The sequence below is a fragment of the Oncorhynchus keta genome, unplaced genomic scaffold (assembly GCF_023373465.1).
Source record: "Oncorhynchus keta strain PuntledgeMale-10-30-2019 unplaced genomic scaffold, Oket_V2 Un_scaffold_3531_pilon_pilon, whole genome shotgun sequence".
Classification (NCBI taxonomy): domain Eukaryota; kingdom Metazoa; phylum Chordata; class Actinopteri; order Salmoniformes; family Salmonidae; genus Oncorhynchus; species Oncorhynchus keta.
The window spans coordinates 816998-835734 of NW_026290920.1; the positions used below are offsets into that span (position 1 = coordinate 816998).

General features: G+C 44.0%; 1 protein-coding gene across 1 annotated transcript in view; it reads left to right on the top strand.

The window, feature by feature from the left end:
• The first annotated feature begins 4379 nt into the window (after positions 1–4379).
• LOC118381887 (inositol hexakisphosphate and diphosphoinositol-pentakisphosphate kinase 2-like) overlaps positions 4380–18737 on the top strand; it is a 46665-nt gene continuing 32307 nt past the window's right edge. The window contains 5 exon segments of the mRNA XM_052515955.1: positions 4380–4519; positions 12612–13235; positions 15164–15359; positions 15802–15892; positions 16909–16994. Of these exon segments, the coding sequence (XP_052371915.1) occupies positions 13080–13235; positions 15164–15359; positions 15802–15892; positions 16909–16994 (529 nt within the window). The 5' untranslated portion in view covers positions 4380–4519; positions 12612–13079.

An 18737-nucleotide genomic window follows, 5' to 3' on the forward strand; every position in this document is an offset into this window, starting at 1 on the left:
TACCTGTAGTAAGTGGACCTACTGTCAGGCTGATGGAGTTTACATGGATGTACCTGTAGTAAGTGGACCTACTGTCAGACTGATGGAGTTTACATGGATGTACCTGTAGTAAGTGGACCTACTGTCAGACTGATGGAGTTTACATGGATGTACCTGTAGTAAGTGGACCTACTGTCAGACTGATGGAGTTTACATGGATGTACCTGTAGTAAGTGGACCTACTGTCAGGCTGATGGAGTTTACATGGATGTACCTGTAGTAAGTGGACCTACTGTCAGACTGATGGAGTTTACATGGATGTACCTGTAGTACTGATGGAGTTTACATGGACCTACTGTCAGGCTGATGGAGTTTACATGGATGTACCTGTAGTAAGTGGACCTACTGTCAGGCTGATGGAGTTTACATGGATGTACCTGTAGTAAGTGGACCTACTGTCAGGCTGATGGAGTTTACATGGATGTACCTGTAGTAAGTGGACCTACTGTCAGGCTGATGGAGTTTACATGGATGTACCTGTAGTAAGTGGACCTACTGTCAGGCTGATGGAGTTTACATGGATGTACCTGTAGTAAGTGGACCTACTGTCAGGCTGATGGAGTTTACATGGATGTACCTGTAGTAAGTGGACCTACTGTCAGGCTGATGGAGTTTACATGGATGTACCTGTAGTAAGTGGACCTACTGTCAGGCTGATGGAGTTTACATGGATGTACCTGTAGTAAGTGGACCTACTGTCAGGCTGATGGAGTTTACATGGATGTACCTGTAGTAAGTGGACCTACTGTCAGGCTGATGGAGTTTACATGGATGTACCTGTAGTAAGTGGACCTACTGTCAGGCTGATGGAGTTTACATGGATGTACCTGTAGTAAGTGGACCTACTGTCAGGCTGATGGAGTTTACATGGATGTACCTGTAGTAAGTGGACCTACTGTCAGGCTGATGGAGTTTACATGGATGTACCTGTAGTAAGTGGACCTACTGTCAGGCTGATGGAGTTTACATGGATGTACCTGTAGTAAGTGGACCTACTGTCAGGCTGATGGAGTTTACATGGATGTACCTGTAGTAAGTGGACCTACTGTCAGGCTGATGGAGTTTACATGGATGTACCTGTAGTAAGTGGACCTACTGTCAGGCTGATGGAGTTTACATGGATGTACCTGTAGTAAGTGGACCTCAGGCTGTCAGGTACCTGATGGAGTTTACATGGATGTACCTGTAGTAAGTGGACCTACTGTCAGGCTGATGGAGTTTACATGGATGTACCTGTAGTAAGTGGACCTACTGTCAGGCTGATGGAGTTTACATGGATGTACCTGTAGTAAGTGGACCTACTGTCAGGCTGATGGAGTTTACATAGATGTACCTGTAGTAAGTGGACCTACTGTCAGACTGATGGAGTTTACATGGATGTACCTGTAGTAAGTGGACCTACTGTCAGGCTGATGGAGTTTACATGGATGTACCTGTAGTAAGTGGACCTACTGTCAGGCTGATGGAGTTTACATGGATGTACCTGTAGTAAGTGGACCTACTGTCAGGCTGATGGAGTTTACATGGATGTACCTGTAGTAAGTGGACCTACTGTCAGACTGATGGAGTTTACATGGATGTACCTGTAGTAAGTGGACCTACTGTCAGGCTGATGGAGTTTACATAGATGTACCTGTAGTAAGTGGACCTACTGTCAGACTGATGGAGTTTACATGGATGTACCTGTAGTAAGTGGACCTACTGTCAGGCTGATGGAGTTTACATGGATGTACCTGTAGTAAGTGGACCTACTGTCAGGCTGATGGAGTTTACATGGATGTACCTGTAGTAAGTGGACCTACTGTCAGGCTGATGGAGTTTACATAGATGTACCTGTAGTAAGTGGACCTACTGTCAGACTGATGGAGTTTACATGGATGTACCTGTAGTAAGTGGACCTACTGTCAGACTGATGGAGTTTACATAGATGTACCTGTAGTAAGTGGACCTATTGTTGGGGCTGGTGCATCTGGTGGTCCTGGCATGGTTTCGAGGCCCGTTTAGAAATCTTGTGCTCATGAATGTGTGGTGTTAAAGGACACTGAAAATGAATAAAGTTAACTTCATAGCTTTTATTGTTAAGGTTGTCAGTACGCCTCGGGTTGTGGAAAGCACAAATGCTAGGTTGAAGGTTATTGTGGAGAAGGCAAAAGAGATAATGCGGGTAACAGATGTTACTGTTGGCATTCTGAACAATCCTAAGGTTGGAGTGTTTCAGCATGATATAGATAAAGTTGAATGGGGTTGGGGATGGGTTTTTGGGGGAGGGGGGGGGTGTGGTAGAGGGTAGGGATTTATTTGGTTTCGAATTTGTTATTTTCATGATACTACAGAATTGGGCAGATCAAGATTGATAGTACATTCCACCACAGTAGGTGGCAGCATGCACTTTAAACGTTTGTTTTCGGCCCCCATGATATCATAGAAGAAGAAGATGTGTAGAAGGCGTATGATATGATGTGGAAACAGGGAGTGTTAATCAAGCTTGATATTATGGGGTAGGAGGAAGAATGTTCAACTGAATAAAGGATTTCCTGTTTGGAAGGTCTATCCAGGTGAGGGTGAGAAAGTCACTATCAGGCAGCTACCTGGTGGATAATGGTACAGAATGGAACATGATTACTCCTCTGTTGTTCTCAATCATGATCAATTATGTTTACTCTCAGGTACAGCCAGATATTGGGAGGTCGTTACTTGCAGAAATGTGCCATACATCGTCAGGAAGCAATAGATGAGGTAGATCGGTGGCCATTAATGTGGGGATTCAGGTTCTCTAGAGAAAACTCAGACAGTGTTCTTTACCAGGAAGAAGGTGAGGTATGCTTGAGGTTGTATGGGAGAAACTTGGAGAGGGTGGGGGCCTTCAGGTTCCTTGGTGTATACTTTGACACTAGACTGACCTGGGCAGAACACATTGAGAGAGTGGTGGGAAAGTGTAAGAAGGTGCTGAATGTCTCATCCTACAGGCATGTTGGGAACATGAGCAAAGACAGAACACAAGCTTTGGGTGGGTAATACCCAGGCAAAGGAGATGGGACTGTGTGGAAGGGAGTTTAGTCCAACGGGAGGTTTTCATGGAAAAACCACCATGGCTACTCCCACCTCCAGTAGTTGATCTAGAAGTGTTGAGGAAACAGAGTGTTGAGCCATCTGATTTGTTTAACAGACATCTGTTGTTGTTTTTTTCCTTAACTAAGTAAGTTAGTTAGGAACAAATTCTTATTTTCAATGACAGCCTAGGAACAGTGTGTTAACTGCCTTGTTCAGGGGCAGAATGACAGATTTTGACCTTGTCAGCTTGGGGATTTGATCTTGCAACCTTTCGGTTACTATTCTAACCACTAGGCTACCTGCCACCTCCTGTCCTTGGATATTGTGTATCAGGATTTTGTGGCCATTTACACAGATGGTTCAAAATATGGTCAGCATTTGTAGTGCAGGAATGTTGGGTGGAAGTCAGGAAACATATTACAGATCCTATGGCTGTATATACGGCAACATTGATGGCCATACTGTTGGTCTTGCAGTGGGTGGAGGAAGTCAAGCCAGAAAGAGTAGTTATTTGCTCTGATTCATGTGCAGTGTTAATGAGTCTCCAGTCCTTTAGATCACATAGCAGACAATACCTGCTTTATGAGGTGCTACAAACCCATTGCAGGATTAGACAGATGGGTATACAGATAAGATTTACTTGGGTCCCAGCCCATGTGGGGTGGAAGGGAACGAGGCAGTTGATGTACTGGCTAAACAAGCACTAAGAAATGGGGATGTTGTAGTTTCAATGAGCAAGACAGAGGCAAAAAGACTGATGTGGACAGTGATGGTGCAGAGATGGCAGGAGCAGGGGAATAGAGATACTAAGGGCAGGCATTTATTTCAAGTACAGAGGAAAGTCGGGGAGGAGAGGACGGCAGGAAGGGACAGAAGAGAGGAGTCTATTTTTTACAAGATTAAGGGTGAGACACGACCGGTTAAATAAGACTTAAATGTGACAGGAAAGCATCCAACAGGAAAGTGTGATTATTGCCAGGAAACAGAGACCATGGCGCATGTATCGCTACAGTGTAGGCAGTATCAGAGGGAAAGAGAGAGGCTGATATCTAGTATGAGGGAGAAGGGGATACAGGAAATTATTTTAAACGGTGGATTTGAGTAGAACGTTATTAGATATAGTCTCAAATATGTTCTATTTTTTTAAGAGCAACGGGGCTGTCAGATAGGATTTAGTTTCTCTGTCTCACACTCCAGTACAGTAGGTGGCGGTAATGCATCACAACGTTGGATGCCAACCGCCGATAATCTCCACCAAAGAAGAAGAAGTAGTAGTAGTAGTAGTAGTAGTAGTAGTAGGTGGCGATAATGCAACATTATTGGATGCCAACCTCTGTTAAACCTCACCGAAGAAGAAGTGAGGTGTCGCTTAAAAGCTGTCAAGGGGGAAAGAGGCGAAAAGACGTCAACAAAACGATATAGCCACTTCGTAAGTAACTTGTTGCTTAATTATCATCGACAGTTATATATCTGGTATAATGACTACAGTACTAGCTAGCTGAGTCACGGGGGGCATTGATTACATACAAAAATGGCACGAATATAGTCTTGATTTACATAGCTAACTAGCGTTACCAGTCTTAGCTAGTACAGCCGGGTTTGCAAACGTAGCTAGCTAACGTTACTGTTATGAGTTCAGCTATCTAGTAGCTATGATGCCAATGTTATTTACTATTATTATTGTTCTGTTATTCAAGATAGCTTAGGTAGTTAACTATAGCTAGTATTATTCGAGGTGTTCGGATAAAATAGCTAACGTAGCTAGCTAATCTAACCTAGCTTGCTGATTTATTCACACTAACGTTAGCTAGTTTTGATCATGGTTTTGAAGCCGACAACAAATGAAGTCTTCTCTCCCTGCTCTGTGGATAAGAGGGCTGAGGTTCAACCCTCACGTTGACACAACGACATATCAGGGCTTTACAAGAATAGGATAATCAACATCTCGCAAGATGTTACATTGATTTGATGAAAGACTGCTGCGTGCATCTTTGCATCTGCAACCGTTTCCAACTCTCTCGTCAATGCAGGATGTGAGCGTTCACTTAGCCCTATAAATAGTATGCGAAATTCATTATATTAATAACAAATATTTACATGGATGTAATTGTTTATTTCTGGTATGCTTTAATACACATTCATTACACACACAAAAAGACAATATGTAAATGTTTATTAGTATCATGAATTTGATCATGAATCTCAGTTCCATTACACAAGTTATTGGACGAAGGTGTCTTATGTATGGGGGAGTACATAAAAAAAAATAATAAGACGTTAAATTGAGACCTTTTTTGTGTGTGTGTGTGGGGGGGAGTAGTGTTCCCACACGGACATATCTCCATGTTACACTGCGTGAATATGGAAGACAGAGGGACCACCTGTGCTAATTGGCTATCTAGAATGCTCAGAACACCTGTGTGTAACGAAGGCAGCCAGAAACTTACTGAAAGATACTGTTGGGTGCAACTGATTAAGCCGGTTGAAACAGTGCACAGTAAGTGTTTTTTGCATTTGTGAAATAATTGATCTGATATTAAAGTAGAGGGCTTTATGTTTCTAGGACTGTATTGCAAGTGACAATTGATTCAAGTTTAGATGGAGTGATGGGCTGTTTTGGCTGTCAGAGCCAGTCTACCTCTGAAAATAACATGCAGTCCTTGGACCTCTTAAGGAGCCTATCGTTACCCCTAGAGTACATCATGAGCTAGAATTTGGTATACTGTTTATAGGACTAGTGTTCTGTGCAGCCATCAAGTCAGCAACATCAGATTGTTTTTATATTTAGGTAGTGAGTTGGTACATTCTTTGGTTACCTGACATTGATATGGAACAAGAAATCTTAATTAGCAAAGATTATTATGTTTTAAAATTTCAACTCTATTGGACTCTACCTGGATGCACCGCACAGGTACATAAAACCTATTTGTAAGTTTGTCTGAGATGAGTCTTACTGTTAGCCAGTGTAGCCTAATGACCCAAGAGAAAGGAATAGCTCTTCAATCCTCAGGTTGTTTTTAGCCTAAATAATCGATAATATTTCAACCGGACAATAACGTCGTCAATATAAAAGATAAACAAGAAAGGCACTCTCTCGGTCAGATGCATGAAAAAGCTCTGACCACTTTAGGGCCCACCCATTCAGACTGCTCTGACTTTCTAATTTTTCAGAATACACGCCTAAAACCATTTCTAAAGACTGTTGACATCTAGTGGAAGGCAGAGGAACTGCAATTTGAGTCCTAAGTCAATGGATACTGTAATGGCATTGAATAGAAAACTACAAAACCAACAAAAATAACTACTTACCGAATGGACGTTTCTCAGGTTTTCGTCTGTCAAATCAGTTCTGTTATACTCAGACACTATTTTAACAGTTTTGGAAACTTTAGCGTGTTTTCTATCCAAATCTACCAGCATATCATATCTTCTGGGCCAGAGAAGCAGGTAGTTTAATATGGGCATGCTTTTCATCCAACATTCCGAATGCTGCCCCATACCCCAGAGAAGTTAACTGGCTTACTTTGGTGTGCAGATTGATAGATTTGTGAAGATGAATCAACTCTCATTATGATTTCAGTTAGATTCTAGCCTATATGATTAGGCTATTTTTGAATGACCTCTGTTGGGGAACGTAGCCTAAACTAAAACATATGTGGTGGGTGGTTAGAATTGGATGTGAGTTTTATTGTAGTCTATACGTGTCCTGCCGCTGTTTACCGAACTGTGCCATTACTCACATGGATAGCCTAAATTGTCTTTGAGCTTTTTCACGGCTAATAGTCACTGTAACGGCATCTAGCCTACCATTAGTGATGATGGCCAATGTACCATGGACTTTGCTACTTTCACACAGTCAGCAGAATTTAGCTTTGTATGGGAGTTGGGGGCAGATATCAAACAGCAGTGTTCTGTTTGTGCCTAGCTTTCATTTAGTCAGTGCTGGCAAGTACAGGATTTTGTGTTAACATTTCTGTCTCTCTGTGATTTTAATGCAGCATCGTTCAAGTAGGTAGAGTAATTAGACCTGACAGGTTCTACACACTCCCCTGCAGTTCCTCCTCTACCCCTACCTAGTCCCTATATTGTAGGTAATCACGTTTTAGACTTCTCCATTTTCTTCGCTAGGTTTTTTGTTGTTGACATGTCCAGGCATGTAAGATGCTTTTGTGCAGTAATTAGGCAACATATTTTGTAGCCTGACTATGCTATTCTATAATACTCAGCCAGGCACAGAATATTAGTAACAGTCTGTGAATAACAGCTCTCCTGATGGGAATCAACTGGCTGGATATTGTCTCTACAAGAGGCTTGTCTTCCAAAGTTCTGTATGATGTAGCAGGTTGTAATGAGTGGTAACAGCTAACCGAGAGCTTAGTAATCGGCCATGTAGGCCAGTGCTGCTCTGTCATGGGACACATACCTGTGACCACAGTTCAGCGCTGATGTCAAATCATCCACACAACACATACAATAGATGTGTTCTTTCTGAGGTTTTCCAACGCCTGATTACAGGGTTTTGCTGATGTCAGGGCAGGCGGTGTAACATTTAGTGTTTGGGGGAGAATCGATGCGCCCTCATGCCACTGCTGTGTGCTCTTAACAGATGAGCTTGGTCGCACTCTGGGGCGTCGGACACAGTGTCCAGTTTTACAGAGCAATTATCAGTATGGAACTGGGCCTCTAGCCCCTCCCCCGTCTTAATATGGATCCTGTTGGGAATCCTATGGGCCAGTGGTTCCCAAACTTTTTATAGTCCCGTACCCCTTCAAACATTCAACCTCCAGCTGCGTACCCCCTCTAGCACCAGGGTCAGCGCACTCAAATGTTTTTTGCCATCATTGTAAGCCTGCCACACACACTATACAATGAATTTATTAAACATAAGAATGAGTGAGTTTTTGTCACAACCTGGTTCGTGGGAAGTGACAGAGCTCTTATAGGACCAGGGCACAAATAATAATAATAATAATAAGAATAAGAATAAGAATAAGAATAATAATACATTTTGGTCTTTATTTAACCATCTTACTAATAAAACCTTATTTGTTCATTGAAGATTGTACCTTGTGCTTGAAAGGATGCTCATAACTCTGCAATGTTGGGTTGTATCGGAGAGTCTCAGCCTTAAATCATTTCCCACAGTCTGTGCCTTTTCCGTTTTCATGTCGGTGCGGGCTGAGAATCCACTCTCTCAAAGGTACGTGGTTGCAAAGGGCATCAGTGTCTTAACAGAGTGATTTGCCAAGGCAGGATACTCTGAGCGCAGCCCAATCCTGAAATCTGGCAGTGGCTTCTGATTAAATTAAATTTTCACAGAACCGCTTGTTGTAATTTTCGATGAGGCTCTCTTGTTCAGATATCGTAAGTGGATTGGAGACAGGGCATGAAATGGATAACAAATCAAAGTTGTTTGTGTCATCTGTTTCAGGAAAGTTATTGCGCACACATCTCACTCCGGTGCTTCGCTGTATCACATTTGACATTGTCCGTAAGCTTGAGTTAATTTACACACAAATCATACAATGAAAATCAAATCAAATTTTATTTGTCACATACACATGGTTAGCAGATGTTAATGCGAGTGTAGCGAAATGCTTTTGCTTCTAGTTCCGACAATGCAGTAATAACCAACAAGTAATCGAACTAACAATTCCAAAACTACTGTCTTATACACACACAAGTGTAAGGGGATAAAGAATATGTACATAAAGATATATGAGTGAGTGATGGTACAGAGCGGCATAGGCAAGATACAGTAATGTTATCGAGTACAGTATATACATATGAGTATGTAAACAAAGTGGCATAGTTAAAGTGGCTAGTGATACATGTATTACATAAAGATGCAGTAGATGATATAGAGTACAGTATATACATATGAGATTAATAATGTCGGGTATGTAAACATTATATTAGGTAGCATTGTTTAAAGTGGCTAGTGATATATTTTACATTTCCCATCAATTCCCATTATTAAAGTGGCTGGAGTTGAGTCAGTGTGTTGGCAGCAGCCACTCAATGTTAGTGGTGGCTGTTTGTGAACAGGCAGTGGCTCGGGTGGTTGTCCTTGATGATCTTTGGCCTTCCTGTAACATCGGGTGGTGTAGGTGTCCTGGAGGGCAGGTAGTTTGCCCCCGGTGATGCGTTGTGCAGACCTCACTACCCTCTGGAGAGCCTTACGGTTGTGGGCGGAGCAGTTGCCGTACCAGGCGCTGATACAGCCCGCCAGGATGCTCTCGATTGTGCATCTGTAGAAGTTTGTGAGTGCTTTTGGTGACAAGCCGAATTTCTTCAGCCTCATGAGGTTGAAGAGGCGCTGCTGCGCCTTCTTCACGATGCTGTCTGTGTGGGTGGACCAATTCAGTTTGTCTGTGATGTGTATGCCGAGGAACTTAACTTGCTACCCTCTCCACTACTGTTCCATCGATGTGGATAGGGGGGTGTTCCCTCTGCTGTTTCCTGAAGTCCACAATCATCTCCTTAGTTTTGTTGAATGTGAGGTTATTTTCCTGACACCACACTCCAAGGGCCCTCACCTCCTCCCTGTAGGCCGTCTCGTCGTTGTTGGTAATCAAGCCTACCACTGTTGTGTCGTCCGCAAACTTGATGATTGAGTTGGAGGCGTGCGTGGCCATGCAGTCGTGGGTGAACAGGGAGTACAGGAGAGGGCTCAGAACGCACCCTTGTGGGGCCCCAGTGTTGAGGATCAGCGGGGTGGAGATGTTGTTGCCTACCCTCACCACCTGGGGGCGGCCCGTCAGGAAGTCCAGTACCCAGTTGCACAGGGCGGGGTCGAGACCCAGGGTCTCGAGCTTGATGACGAGCTTGGAGGGTACTATGGTGTTAAATGCCGAGCTGTAGTCGATGAACAGCATTCTCACATAGGTATTCCTCTTGTCCAGATGGGTTAGGGCAGTGTGGTTGAGATTGCATCGTCTGTCGACCTATTTGGGCGGTAAGCAAATTGGAGTGGGTCTAGGGTGTCAGGTAGGGTGGAGGTGATATGGTCCTTGACTAGTCTCTCAAAGCACTTCATGATGATGGAAGTGAGTGCTACGCGGCGGTAGTCGTTTAGCTCAGTTACCTTAGCTTTCTTGTGAACAGGAACAATGGTGGCCCTCTTGAAGCATGTGGGAACAGCAGACTGGGATAGGGATTGATTGAATATGTCCGTAAACACACCAGCCAGCTGGTCTGTGCATGCTCTGAGGGCGCGGCTGGGGATGCTGTCTGGGCCTGCAACCTTGCGAGGGTTAACACGTTTAAATGTTTTACTCACCTCGGCTGCAGTGAAGGAGAGACCGCATGTTTTCGTTGCAGGCCGTGTCAGTGGCACTGTATTGTCCTCAAAGCGGGCAAAAAAGTTATTTCGTCTGCCTGGGAGCAAGACATCCTGGTCCGTGACTGGGCTGGTTTTCTTCTTGTAGTCCGTGATTGACTGTAGACCCTGCCACATACCTCTTGTGTCTGAGCCGTTGAATTGAGATTCTACTTTGTCTCTATACTGACGCTTAGCTTGTTTGATTGCCTTGCGGAGGGAATAGCTACACTGTTTGTATTCGGTCATGTTACCGGTCACCTTGCCCTGATTAAAAGCAGTGGTTTGCGCTTTCAGTTTCACGCGAATGCTGCCATCAATCCACGATTTCTGGTTTGGGAATGTTTTAATCGTTGCTATGGGAACGACATCTTCAACGCATGTTCTAATGAACTCTCACACCGAATCAGCGTATTCGTCAATGTTGTTGTCTGACGCAATACGAAACATATCCCAGTCCACGTGATGGAAGCAGTCTTGGAGTGTGGAATCAGATTGGTCGGACCAGCGTTGAACAGACCTCAGCGTGGGAGCTTCTTGTTTTAGTTTCTGTCTGTAGAAGGACATGTGTGTTGTCCTTGTTAAGGCAGAAGAGATCCAACTTCTTAATCAGCCTCAATTTTGTCCCGCATATTGAATATAGTTGCGAAGTGTCTCTGTAATCCTAGATTCAGATCATTCAGGTGAGAAAAAACATTACCCAGACAGGCCAGTTGTGTGAGAAACTCGTCATCATGCAACCAGTCAGACAAGTGTGAATTATGGTCAGTAAAAACTTTAAGCTTGTTTCTCAATTAAAAAAAAACATGTCAATACTTTTCCCCTTGATAACCAGCGCACTTCTGTATGTTGTAAAAGCGTTACATGGTCACTGCCCATATCATTGCATTGTGCAGAAAATACATGAGTTCAGGGGCCTTGCTTTAACAAAGTTCACCATTTTCACTGTAGTGTCCAAAACAGATTTCCCTTGGCAGCAAGAGCCTCTCAGTGGATGCTGCCATATACCCAAGTGGCGTCGGGAGCAACTGCTTGCACACGCGTTACCACATCACTGTCTCCCTGTCATGGCCTTTCCGCCATCAGCACAGATACCAACACATCTTGACCACCAAAGTCCATTTAATGTCACAAAGCTGTGCAGTACTTCAAAAATATCCTCTCCTGGTTTGCAGAAGAGGATGTCTTCCTTAATTGACCCCCCCCCATAAACGTAACGTACACATACCAGGAGCTGTGCCAGGCCCTCCACGTCTGACTCATCCAGCTGTAACGCATAGAATTCACTGGCTTGTATGCCAAGCAATAATAGTTTCAAAACATCTCCTGCCATGTCACTGATGCGTCGTGAAACAGTGTGTTGTTTGATGAAGGAATTGTCTGTGTATTTTCTGTTGCCTTTTCTCCCAGCATTGTCCCAGCCATATCTGTGGCAGCAGGATAAGTCCTCCACAATAGTATGGGACTTGCCTGTCCAAGCCACTCGTTAGCTCACCATATAAGACGCTTCTAGCACCTTCTTATTAATGGTATCTGTTGCTTTTATACATGTCTTACTACTTGAAAGTCATCTTAATTCTCGCCCAAAGAACACCTGTGGCTTATTTTTCAAATTGGGATGTTTTGTTTCTAAATGTCTGCGCAAGAGTGACGGTTTCATCGAGTTGTGAGATAGTACTTTTGCACATATACTGTAACACACTGTATCTGAGGAAAGGCACAACTCTCAATATAAGTGAATCCCAAATCAATGTAGTTCTCATCATATTTGTGCATCTTCGATCGTCTAACGTCATTGTCTGTTCGGTGCTTTCCCTGGTAAGGGGGCAGTAGCTCTTCGGCTGCATCAGATTCACAACTGTCAGTGTCCATGCTAGCTGGTCCTTCACATGTCGAATTACTGATGCTAGCATTGGATGTGCTCGTGGAAGCAGAACAACTTGTGTCATCGACAGGTGCAGGTGTAGTACTGCTGGTAGTAGCGGTACTATCAGTAAAGCTGGTATGTGTCTATGGATGCAGGCCTTACTAAATGGACTGCTTGAAAATGTGAATTATTATTTGTGTTTTTTATTTCAACTTTACTTTATTTCAACTTTCTGTATTTACATGTGAATCAAATTTTGATTCGCCACATTGCGTGTACCCCTGGGGTACCTGCTATTGAATATCCTCTATAATCTCTCTGTTTCATTTCTAGACTCTGTTGATCTTGGACAAGCATAGAGGAATGGGCTGTGGTCCCATTATAGTTGGATCTACCCCTACCAGTCCTGAGACCGCACAAGAAGCCCAGCCCCAGGCCAGGCCCGAAACATGAGATCTTTAACTGCTAAGTAAAGAATGAGGCCTCAGCAACCCCACCCCAGAAACACCATCACCACTACTACTAACATAGTCTGTCACACACCTATTACAACTTAACCCTCAACACATTCCCCCTGCCCCAGGACCAGCTCTTGTATCCCCTTCCCTTCCCTTACTCACCCAACCCCTACCACCCCCAACCCAATACACCCCACAGAGCAGTTTAGCCCACCTCGAGACTTGAGTCACCAGCCAATCAGCTCCTAGTAGGCCTTGTGCGCCTCCATCGGCGGCCCTCCCCGGCGGTGTGTTGGTGTGCGATGGCGCGGCGGGACGCTGAAGGCTGCTGCCGGGGATTGTGATGTCAGAGCCCGCCAGCCCGGGCGAGAGCCAGCGCGGCGCTCCCAGATTCTTCGTGGGCTGCGAGGACGATGAGAGCGAGGGCCTGGAGGACTACGACGGCTGCAGCATGAGGACCGACATGGAGCTGTACGAGGACGACGAGGACACAGACTCGGTGAGACCGCATGAGACAAGACTACACAAGATTACATCAGGCCTCATGATGTCACATATGAATCACCCTCATGAAAGTACATTAGACAACTGGCCCTGATATGGAAACCTCCATTACTATTACAGTTGAAGTCAGAAGTTTACATACACTTTGGTTGGAGTCATTAAAACTCGTTTTTCAACCACTCCACAAATTTCTTGTTTACAAACTCTAGTTTTGGCAAGTCGGTTAGGACATCTACTTTGTGCCGACACAAGTAATTTTTCCAACAATTGTTTACAGACATTATTTCACTTACTGTATCACAATTCCAGTCGGTCAGAAGTTTATATACACTAAGTTGACTGTGCCTTTAAACGGCTTGGAAATTCCAGAAAATGATGTCATGGCTTTAGAAGCTTCTGATAGGCTAATTGACATAATTTGAGTCAATTGGCATAATTTGAGTCAATTGGAAGTGTACCTGTGGATGTTTTTCAAGGTCTACCTTCAAACTCAGTGCCTCTTTGCTTGACATCATGGGAAAATCACAATAAATCAGCCAAGACCTTGGGGGAAAAAGTCTGGTTCATGCTTGGGAGCAATTTCTTCCTGAAGGTATCACGTTCATCTGTACAAACAATAGTACGCAAGTATAAACACCATAGGACCACGCGGCCATCATACCGCTCAGGAAGGAGATGCGTTCTGTCTCTTAGAGATGAATGTACTTTGGTGCGAAAAGTGCAAATCAATCCCAGAACAACAGCAAAGAATCTTGTGAAGATGCTGGAGGAAACAGGTACAAAAGTATTTCTATCCACAGTAAAACGAGTTCTATATCGACTTAACCTGAAAGGCCGCTCAGCAAGGAAGATGCCACTGTTCCAAAACCGTCACTAAAATGCCAGACTACGGTTTGCAACTGCACATGGGGACAAAGATTCTACTTTTTGTAGAAATGTCCTCTGGTCTGATGAAACAAAAATATAACTGTTTGGCCATAATTACCATCGTTATGTTTGGAGGAAAAGGGGGAGGCTTGCAAGTTAAAGAACACCATTCCAACCGTGAAGCACGTGGGTGGCAGCATCATGTTGTGGGGGTGCTTTGCTGCAGGAGGGACTGCTTTGCTGCAGGAGGGACTGGTGCACTTCACAAAATAGATGGCATCATGAGGAGGGGAAATTATGTGGATATATTGAAGCAACATCTCAAGACATCAGTCTTGTTAAAGCTTGGTCACAAATGGATCTTCCAAATGGACAATGACTCCAAGCATACTTCCAAAGTTGTGGCAAAATGGCTTAAGGACAACAAAGTCAAGGTAATGGAGTGGCCATCACAAAGCCCTGACCTCAATCCTATAGTAAGCAAGCAAGGAGGCCTACAAACCTGACTCAGTTACACCAGCTCTGTCAGGAGGAATGGGCCAAAATTCACCCAACTTATTGTGGGAAGCTTGTTTTGAGGCTGCCTGAATCGTTTGACACAAGTTAAACCATTTAAAGGCAATTCTACCAAATATTAATTAATCGTATGTCAACTTCTGACCCACTGGGAATGTGATGAAAGAAATAAAAGCTGAAATAAATAATTCTCTCTATTATTATTCTGGCATATCACGTTCTTAAAATAAAGTGGTGATCCTAACTGACCAGGGAATAATTTACTAGGTAGGATTAAATGTCAGGAATTGTGAAACTGAGTTTAAATGTATTTGGCTAAGGTGTATGTAAACTTCTGACTTCAACTGTAGATACCATCACAATGGAGGCAGGTATTAGGGCTAATTCCACAGCATAAGATCATGTAAGACTGCATGAGACTACTCAACTGTAAAGCACTTTTGTGACAACTGTTGATCCATTTCATTGACTAGTTGGTTGACTGGTTGTAAAGCTACTCAAGACTAACTCAATAAAGTGATCTCCCTCCCTCCCTCTCAGCCCCCCGAGCGACAGATCGTGGTGGGGATCTGTTCCATGATGAAGAAGTCCAAGTCAAAGCCCATGACCCAGATCCTGGAGCGTCTGTGCAGGTTTGAGTACATCACTGTGGTCATCTTCCCTGAGGACGTCATTCTCAACGAGCCCGTGGACAAATGGCCCCTGTGTGACTGCCTCGTCTCCTTCCACTCCAAAGGTGGAATACACACACACACACACACACCAACTCTGTTCGCTGATGAAATAACTGAATTACCCCACCCATTATTCTATAGTCCAAAAAGTGATTACACATATTTAAACACAGTCACATGCACACTACATCACACACACACACACACACACAGCCCGTTCTCGTACCACGCTGTGTCAGCATTACTCGTCTTCAACCCATCTTGAGTAATTCTGAATGACACCACAAACAGCCTGTTTTGACTAATGTGACTAAATTTGCTACCATTGATTTTAGCAAAGTGTTGGAGAAACTCAGTTGAACCATGTTTGCCCACTCATTTCAATTACTTTCACTTTTCTGTCTTCATTAGTGTGTCCCATTCTTGCCCCTGGTGAAGTTAGCACATACTGTGTAGCCTGCGTATAGGATTTGCTAACAGTTGGTGTTACATTTGAATTTGTAGGATTCCCGCTGGACAAGGCAGTGAGCTACGCCAATCTCCGAAACCCACTGCTCATCAATGACCTGAACACACAGTACTTCATACAGGACAGGTACAACCAAAACTAGAGATGCATACTGTAGGATTGTCATGACAACAGTATCACAATACTCCGATTTAGAAGTATCATGGCAAGCTAATAAAACAAGAAGCAGACTTCATTTCTTGAGGAAAACAGTCCTGATGTTGGGAAACAAACAGCCTTATTCTGTTACCCAGAGTCACGTGTTTATTATCCAAGCAATAAGACACAATATTTACCATATTTGCCATGTATCGGGACAACCCTAGCGTTCTGTATAGAAGGGTGTAGCTATCACAGAGCATCATGGTGAATACTGTGCTGTTCTGGAGGTCTTATGTGGAATAAGGACCGTATGTTATATTATGGTGATTACTGGTGGTGATGTGTGACCAGCATTGTTTGGACTGGTGTCACGTGGTGATGTTTGGACTGGTGTCACGTGGTGATGTTTGGACTGGTGTCACGTGGTGATGTTTGGACTGGTGTCACGTGGTGATGTTTGGACTGGTGTCACGTGGTGATGTTTGGACTGGTGTCACGTGGTGATGTTTGGACTGGTGTCACGTGGTGATGTTTGGACTGGTGTCACGTGGTGATGTTTGGACTGGTGTCACGTGGTGATGTTTGGACTGGTGTCACGTGGTGATGTTTGGACTGGTGTCACGTGGTGATGTTTGGACTGGTGTCACGTGGTGATGTTTGGACTGGTGTCACGTGGTGATGTTTGACTGGTGTCACGTGGTGATGTTTGGACTGGTGTCACGTGGTGATGTTTGGACTGGTGTCACGTGGTGATGTTTGGACTGGTGTGTGGTCGTTTGGACTGTGTTTGGACTGGTGTCACGTGGTGATGTTTGGACTGGTGTCACGTGGTGACGTTTGGACTGGTGTCACGTGGTGACGTTTGACTGGTGACGTGGTGATGTTTGGACTGGTGTCACGTGGTGATGTTTGCTGCCTTCGATATACAGCGTTCATGTTAAGTGAGATGTCTGACTATCTCTCACTGGAATGCTGAATGTTATGTTTTGTCTGTTTTGTAGGAGGGAGGTGTATCGTATCCTGCAGCAGGAAGGCATCGATCTGCCCCGCTACGCTGTGCTGAACCGCGACCCAGATAAACCAGACGGTCAGTGTGTGTTCCCCATAGGTCAAGCGTTGACTGTCCCATCAGGAATGGTCAATATTCTGTCCCTGCCCTGTAGTGTAAATCAGTCATTAGGGTTTGAAGATAACTGGGCGTTTTCAGCAGGGCACTATGTTGAAGAACGTTTTGATAGAAATACATACACTTCCGTTCAAAAGTTTGGGGTCACTTAGAAATGTCCTTGTTTTTTTTAAAGGAAAGCAATTTTTGTTGTCCATTTTAAAATAACATAAAATTGATCAGAAATACAGTGTAGACATTGTTAATGTTGTAAATGACTATTGTAGCTGGAAATGTTATTAACATGTTTTTTAAAAATAAAATAAAAAAATGGAGTATCTACATAGGCGTACAGAGGCCCATTATCAGCAACCATCACTCCTGAGTTCCAATGGCACGTTGTGTTAGCTAATCCCTTTTGCAATTGTTAGCACAGCTGAAAACTTGTGCTGTTTAAAGAAGCAAGAGAACTGGCCTTCTTTAGACTAGTTGAGTATCTAGAGCATCTTCTGAAACTCGTCAGTCTCTTTTTGTTCTGAGAAATGAAGGCTATTCCATGCGAGAAATTGCCAAGAAACTGAAGATCTCGTACAACGCTGTGTACTACTCCCTTCACAGAACACAGCAAACGGGCTCTAACCAGAATAGAAAGAGGATTGGGAGGCCCCGGTGCACAACTTGAGCAAGAGGACAAGTACATTAGTGTCTAGTTTGAGAAACAGATGCCTCACAAGTCCTCAACTGGCAGCTTCATTAATTAGTACCTGCAAAACACCAGTCTCAATGGCAACAGTGAAGAGGTGACTCTGGGATGCTGGCCTTCTAGGCAGCGTTGCAAAGAAAAAGCCATGTCTCAGACTGGCCAATAAAAAAGAAAAGATTAAGACGGGCAAAAGAACAAATCAAAATCAAATGTATTTATATAGCCCTTCGTACATCAGCTGATATCTCAAAGTGCTGTACAGAAACCCACCCTAAAACCCCAAACAGCAAGCAATGCAGGTGTTGAAGCACGTTGGCTAGGAAACTCCCTAGAAAGGCCAAAACCTAGGAAGAAACCTAGAGAGGAACCAGGCTATGAGGGTTGGCCAGTCCTTTTCTGGCTGTGCCGGGTGGAGATTATAACAGAACACGACCAAGATGTTCATAAATTACCAGCATGGTCAAATAACAGGTTCACCGGACGTGCTACCTGTCCCAGACCTATTATTTGACCATGCTGGTAATTTATGAACATCTTGGTTCCATAGCCGCAGGCAGAACAGTTGAAACTGGAGCAGCAGCACTGCCAGGTGGACTGGGGACAGCAAGGAGTCATCATGCCAGGTAGTCCTGAGGCATGGTCCTAGGGCTCAGGTCCTCTGAGAGAAAGAGAGAATTAGAGAGAGCATACTTAAATTCATACAGGACACCGGATAAGAAAGGAGAAGTACTCCAGATATAACAAACAGACCCTTGGCCCCGACACATAATCTACTGCAGCATAAATACTGGAGGCTGAGACGGGAGGGGTCAGGAGACACTGTGGCTCCATCCGATGATACCCCTGAACAGACACTGCCCCCCTTAATGCTTGTAAAATGTTACAATCCTTTCTCAGTAAAGGTAGAGCTGTCAGTTAGTGTTATCATGATACTTCAATGTCAAAAAAAGAACATGAAGCAGACTACTCAATGGTCCTTTTAAGAACCTGCTTTATGTCAAATACTGTGTGCTGTAGCTTGA